General features: G+C 39.1%; 1 protein-coding gene across 1 annotated transcript in view; it reads right to left on the bottom strand.

Annotated features, from left to right (window-relative positions):
- Window positions 1-358: 358 nt before the first annotated feature.
- CCDC80 (coiled-coil domain containing 80) overlaps window positions 359-7421 on the bottom strand; it is a 32837-nt gene continuing 25774 nt past the window's right edge. Inside the window, exons 6-8 of the mRNA XM_061167230.1 lie at window positions 4109-4212; window positions 1593-1673; window positions 359-864 (exon numbers count right to left, since the gene is read on the bottom strand). Of these exons, the coding sequence (XP_061023213.1) occupies window positions 518-864; window positions 1593-1673; window positions 4109-4212 (532 nt within the window). The 3' untranslated portion in view covers window positions 359-517. The remainder of the gene's footprint in view (window positions 865-1592; window positions 1674-4108; window positions 4213-7421) is intronic.

Genomic DNA, 7421 nt, shown 5'->3' with positions numbered 1-7421 from the left:
ATCCTTTCCCCCGACACTAAAGATAAGAGAAACAGGGTAGGTAGTAGCTATGGTAACAAAGTGAAGTTTGGTACTTGCCCTGGCTTTGGAAGTCAATATCACTGGACTCCTCTGGTATCAAGCTTCAGGAAAGAAACTCACAGTATAAAGCAAAGCCATCTTAATCATTTTTAGACTGGCATTTCAAAAAGGGTTAAGATGCTATCTACTCTGTCTGTTCCATCTGTTCAGATGTTTATTTGAAAACATCTGTGCTGTGATCTTTAACAATCCTAGTTTTCACTTACCAATTAATACTTTTTAAAAAGTAATTCTTTTGAACATCTTTATGATTTAAGGTCTCTTGACAACTTATGAGTAGGCAAAATATTGCTATTTATTTAATCTTGGAAGAACACTGAAAGAAAAAGGCAGGGAGTGCAGGCAGTGTGGAAGAACTCTCCTTTATGTAGCTGGCCACATGTGACTTTAACAGTTGCAGGGGAAACTGGCTGGGGCTAAGGTTACATATTTCTGTTCAGTAAGGATATCCATGGTGGTAACTCTCATGATGACGGTAGTCATCCTGGTAACCATCCTGGTATCCTTGATGGTAACTATGGTAACCATAGCCTGCATACTCATCTTCTGGGCAGCGCATCCCCAGTGACTGCTGAATGGCCATTTCCTGTCTCCGGAGTTGCATCGAATCAATTAAATCGTATACAATCACCATGGACCACATTGGGGAAGGATACCAGGATTTCACATTTCCATCTTTTCCAACTAGAAGCATGGAGAAATACTCTGGGCTCACTTGAAAGTAGTTGCGTATGTCTTTCACCAGATGGGCTGGTATGTCTTCTCGCTCCACAACAGAGCTCCCTAGAATAGGATTAGAAAAGTTGTTAGTGGATTAAAGAGGCAATACTCAGGAAAGCATCAAGTGTGAAGAAATCACTGTGAGAACAGAGAAAGGACCCAAGGGTTTGTTCTCTACAGTTCAAAAATCCAATTTAGGAACTTTGCTGGTCTTTCTACTAGCAATGAAATGTTCCTGCTGTTCTACATCATGGATCACGTTTTGAGTCACATGTCTCTTTACAGGAGTGTTATAAAATATAAAACTAGTTCCTTTATTTAATCCTGGCAAGAGCAACTGCCACATCAAGATCAACTCTGACATCCCTTGTTCACTGATATGGCAGGAAATATTCCATTTCTCGTGCCTTATAATACTACCACAAGAATTAAATGAGATAACATAGGTGAAAACGCTTTGTAAGCCAATAAAGGCCCACGCAGACAAAAAAGAATTACATGTTTCTATTAAATGAATATCTTTGCTGTCAATTGTGAATGGTTTTTTAATAAAAACAACATGAGTGCTTATGCTCCCCTTCCCATTCTTCTACACACATTCTATGTATACATAAATTCTCACATCCATACACACACGCACACACACACACACATGCATGGGGCACACACCAGGAGGGAGGATTTAGTGACCTTTCTTCAACTGAGGGTAAATCCACTGCTTACATATGAATTAATATAACCCCACTGAACTTATCAGTAGAATATACTCTTTTAAAGTAACAAAACTTTACCATTAATCGGGAACAGTTCTAAAACGCCCCCTACTTCCTCTCCAACACCTAAAAGCTTCAGAACCGTTATGTGGCGCAGACCTGAGAGAAAAAAATAAGTCACAGAATCTGTAGTAAGTCTTTTGCTTCCAAAGACTGAATATCTGACAATTAAAATCTCTAAGTTTAAAAAGAATACAAAACATAACCTGATTAGGTAAAATAAGTCATTTAAATTTTTTTTCCATAAAAATGCATTTAAACATTTATAAAATCTTGAAAAGAGACTAATTGCAGATTTTAGGATTAACAGCAAAGTCAAATGTGGTTTAGTTTTGTTTTTGCGGATTGACAAAGAATTTGCTCTTAAACTGTGATTCTCACTCTATTAAATAACAAAACAAAAATGAAGCCACTGGAACTTTAAAATATCTAAGATGATCTAAGCTGATCAGTGTTCTGGAAAAAAGTCACGGCTGATGTTATAACAGCTTACATGGATAATTTAATTTTCCTCTCAAAGAAAAGACCACAGAGCGAGCCAATGTGATTGTTGAAGAAATTGTTCTGGCTTCCTCAAATGAAAGTTTGTCTGCTCAGTGGGCGGGGTTTTATCACTTTTTTAGAAGACTCAAAGGGGTAGCACTGAGGGAGGCACAGCTTGCTTCCCACCCATCCTCAGGAAAGGAAAGAAGGTCACGCCTTGGTAGCTTGCTGGAATTCTTTTGAAGATGAAGCCCTTATGAAAAGATTCAGGAGAAAGAACATAGGAAGGCAAGGGGGCTATGGAGTCATCCTATTTAGATTTCATGGTGTTGGACAAAATCCGAGCCTAGTCACAGTAGTAATTTGGAACTATTAATAATAAATATGAATATTGACAGTGTTGATTGTCCAGGAGAGAAAACTAAAAGCCACCACGAACGGCTCTTTTAAAGAAGAGCTGAAATCTAGGCAAAATGTTATTCCAAAAAATTTTTATGGGATTTACTCTTCTCCCAGAGAAGTGAAGCATTTCTGTTTTGCATGTTAAGTCATGTTTTCAAAAGGGACGATCATGAATTTAATTATCCCTTTAAAACATGACTTGTTCACATTTCCTATCTACTACAAAAGAGTCTGACTTAGACTGTGTAGCAATTCAAAATGAAACATCACCTAATAGCTGCTGCAAAGATGTCTTTAGAAAATTAGCAAGCCATGATCTTATTTATATATTCATATCATGGAGGGTCATTAACTGCCTTAAGAACTTCCATCTTACCCACCACTGTTGGTGGCTATTAAGAATTTAAATTATGCCTAAAAATACTGGCACAATCAAATCTTCCTTACATATATTGATATAAATTTTTAAAGCATTAATCTTGATAATAAGAGTATAAATAAACATTTACAAATCTTCTAATTATTCTTACTGTTATAAGCTTGTTTTCTGCCTTTTTTTTGAGTTATTATTTTACATCTTAAAACTGAAATATATTTATTATTTGTAGGTACCTGGTCATAGCAAGGACCCAGACTCTGTTAATGTTTTACAAAACTTATATGACCACCCTTCCCTTTTATAAATCAAACACAGTTTTATAACTAATAAATGATTCTTCTTCCTCATAGAAATATCAAAATAATGTGGATTCATCTATGTTCCAATTATGAAGTTTTAAATCTGTGGCCACTAGCTACTTTCCACCCCTCCACTGACTCTCAAAAATTCTTCCTCTGCAGAGGTGTATCTTAAATAAAATTTTTGTAGTGATTCCAACTTTTGAAATTACCACTATCTCTCTGGTTCAACATTTAACTTACTAATAATGTTCTATGTATTATGCATTTCCTTTCTATATGTACATATTCAGAATAGTATTAGCCCTTTCTGACCACTAGGATAATAATGTTTGGTAAGGAAGGCATACATTAGTTTTCAAAACACTGAGCAATTCACTGCAAATAATGATAGTAATAATAAACAGTATTTCTCTTTGACCTACTTGTCTTAAAGCATAAGGCACTGTTTAATAAATTTTGCTGTCTTCCGAGTGCTTAGTTAGAGATCAAATTCCTTTCAAAGGGACTGGTAATATAGTACAGTGGGGTTTAATTCATTCATTAATTCTCAAAGCCATTGCTGTCTTACAAAAAATACTTAAATCTATGGAAAAGTACTCAGTGTTGATACCTAATTATTACCTAAGTAATTGATGATATCTGAGTTTTATTATCTTGAGACAAATTTTTAAAAAACAAACAAGAAGACACATAATACAGATCACTGTAAGTAAAGCAGCAGGTATTTTCAAACATTTCAATAAAAAACCTGAGAGGGCAGAATACTAAAAAAAGAAAAAAGGAAAACAGACCCCAGTTGACTAAGATTCCAGTCTGAAAGCAACTTTATCCTCAATATAACTGAGTAAGTGTCTGGGAATCTACAGTCTGGGCTGGGGAATATTTGGATGACCTAAGCTTCTGTGTTCCATTTTAGACCAGGAAGAGGGTGGTATGGGAAAGGAGTGATGACGAGGCTTCCCACTCACCAAAATTGCATGCCTGACCACTGAGGGCAGAGAGCTGCTGTGAATAGGCCCAGTCTTCATCATTAGGGGCCGAGATCACCAGCAACCGCCTCCTCCAACGGAATCTGGAAAAGAAGTAGAAGACCACAATTACTGCTTCAAACAATAGAGGCCAGTGTGAAAAAGCAGAGTAACATCGACTGTCACTGTTTTTCTGTGCCTGGAATAAAAACCAGTAACTTTGGAAATATTTCTTAGCTCCTCAAAGCCTAACATTAAAGTGTATTACCACATTTCTTGCACTTTTTCCTTTATAAAGTCATGGTCTGCCTACTGTAGCATTTGCATGATGTGTCAGGCATGAATCTGGTCACCATGCCTGATGAGGTCACTTAGGGAGAGAAGAAATTCTGATTTGATGAAAAATAGCTGAAATTGTTTGTCAAATTATAGCAACAGAAATAAAGGAATTAGAAAATAACTGAAGAAAACTCAAGTTCTGGTCGAATTCCCCCCGGGTTTGGCAGGGGTGGTGGTGGTGCTGCTGAATATGGACAGGAAATAGTACAGAAAAAAAAAAGAACTGAATTTTAAGTAGATGGCAGTGACAGTAAGAAGGAAAATAGAAAAGTGTCTTAAAGGATCAAGCAAGGTTCCTGGAAAAATAAAGCTCTATGTACATTCCTCAGTAGCCAATGGTTTTTCCTGAGGCAAATGCTAGTTTGAAGATGTACCCTATCATCATAGTAAGAACCATCATTTATAGAGTACCCCTAAGAAGTAGAATGGAGCTAAACCTACAGTCATAGGATTTTAGAATATATAGTAAACTTCTTCCTGTTCATATAGTTCCAACACAATTGGGCAGTGGAAAGAGATTTTGTCTTGTAGCCGAGAAACTTGATCTATATTTTCTCACTGCTACATTTTTTTGGGTTCCTTAAGCATGTCACTCTATTCATCTAAGTCATAGCTTTTCCTTAGCTTTAGAATCAAAAAGAGCATTACCTCAAAGAGGTGTTATAAGAATTAAACTCTAGGGACTTCCCTGGTGGTCCTATGGCTAAGACTCCACACCCCCAATGCAAGGGGCCTGGGTTTGATCCCTGGTCAGGGAACTAGATCCTACATGCCACAACTAAGAGTTCATATGCTGTAACTATACATTCAGAGTACTGCAACTAAGACCCAGGCAGTCAAATGAGTAGATAATTTTTTTTAAGAATTAAACTCGAAAATCCATCAATGTAAATTATCCATGTGTTGGCATAGATATTGACAGTGTCTTAGTCTGCAGGCTTTAGATTTAGAACTTTGTCTGACAGATGGATAATGTCCATTGTCCATTAACAGATCTTGGACATTATCATGATGCCATATGATAATCGATTTAATCCTTATGTTGGTGTATCATTTTATAGCTCACTTTCACTTACACAACACACATTACTCACTGGAGGGCTTCTCTGGTGGCTTAGTGGTAAAGAATTGGCCTGCCAGTACAGGGGACATGGGTTCTATCCCTGACCCGGGAAGATCCCACGTCCTCCAAGAAACTAAGCCCACGCACCACAACTATTGAGCCTATGCTCTGGAGCCTGGGAACTGAAACTACTGAGCCGATACACCCTAGAGCCCATGCTCCCCAGCAACAGAGGCCACTGCCATGAGAAGCCCACGCACCACAATTAGAGTAGTCTGTGTAGCAACGAAGACCCAGCGCAGCCAAAAATAAATAAGTAAATAAATAATAATTAAAAAACAAAAAACATACATTCCTCACTGGAGTTCATTGAGGGCATGGCTTGCTTTCCCCATTTTGCAGATAAAAAACAAGGTTTAGAGAAGTGAAGTGACTTGCTCAACTAGTAAATCTAAGAGGTGGTACCAAAATTCAGATTTCTCTAAGTCCTGGTCCAGTGCTTTCCCTGGTCTACCCCTCTCAGAGGTGTTAATGATTGGCAGGCACTGTCAGGGTCCCTAAGGGGATATGAAGGAGAGAGGGTGTGCATCCAGAGAGACGCTGAGTGCAGTTGTCTCAAAGTCAACCTTCACGGAGAAAGGTCTTTTGCTTTCTGCCTTTTGCAGTCAGTGTTGCTGACTGCAGGGTGTCAGTGCACTCAGGGAGCCAGAAGCCAGTTGATTTTATTCATGGCTTCTCTCCCTGTGCCCCTTCTAGCCTCTCAGTGATCAGCAGAGTTTTCAATCCCAAAGAAAATGGCCTCTTGGGGGAATAGTGGTTTGGGTGAATGAGAGAAAATGATAATCTGATGAAATACAACCTCTGAATTGGCGCCTTAGCAAGACTCACCAAGAGCTGCTTGCTGTGACATTACATTAGCTTCCTCCGCTTGTTTTTCTTCCAAGGGAAAGAAAAACTTAAATCTCCACTGAGGATAGAAGATGAATGTATGTGGCACAAAGGAGGGGAGAGGAGAATCTGAGACTGTCCGAGGTTTCCTGGGAAAGGGAACAGGACTGTTGCTGGATCACAGAAGACAGTCTCCTGTGCTTTCCCTGCTTCCTTAGGAGGCCTGCCAGACCAGCACCCCTGACCCCCACCCCTTCCCAGCCAGCACCCACGCCAGGCCAGCCTTTCTGGCCCCCATATAGAGCTGCAGGGTATCCTGGAGGGAGCTATCTTGGGTGAGGTCTATTTTGGCTTGTTTACCTGTGTGCACCACTGAATGTTGTCAGATTAGAGAGGGCTGGGATCTGAGACTTGTGGCAGACACAACGGAGAGAGGGTCGTTTCCCCTAAGTGGTGATTCTTTATCCCACAGACCTTCATATTAAGATCCAAGGCCCCAGCTCCCAGCCCTGAAGGAACAAATGTTAACGAAACTACTTCTGTGGAAGTAAGAAGAGATGTGGATGTGGCCCAGACCCCTACTTTGGACAAATTGTTTTTCTGTCACTTTAGCGTGTCACTAAATAAAAACTGCAAGCTATGTATGTGTTTGCTTCTCTTAACTGGCATTCCCAAATTAGTGTGCATGTGCCCAGTCTTTGGGGCTTCTGTCTTAGAGAAAGATAATTATAGCCTGAACCAGATGAGTGTCACTAAAGACTAGACTGGCTTCAGAGTCTGGTGAGCTGAAACCAGGCTGTGTAGACCCACCAACTCAGCAAATTTGAAGGAAAATTCCCATTTGGATACTAGTTTATTACAGAGCTGTTATGTAGAAAAGAGAGAAAAAAATTCAGTTCTCTCTGCCTGGGTTTCAGTTCTGAAGGTATTTATTAAGTCTTCTCTTTGCTCTCCTTTGATGACAAAGCTCTCTAACTAGGACTTGAATATACAGCCCCTAATACTACTAATAACCAGTGTTTA

The sequence above is a fragment of the Dama dama genome, chromosome 19, assembly GCF_033118175.1.
Source record: "Dama dama isolate Ldn47 chromosome 19, ASM3311817v1, whole genome shotgun sequence".
NCBI lineage: Eukaryota > Metazoa > Chordata > Mammalia > Artiodactyla > Cervidae > Dama > Dama dama.
The sequence above is the reverse complement of the archived record's forward strand: the minus strand, read 5'-3'. Positions and strand labels throughout refer to the sequence as shown.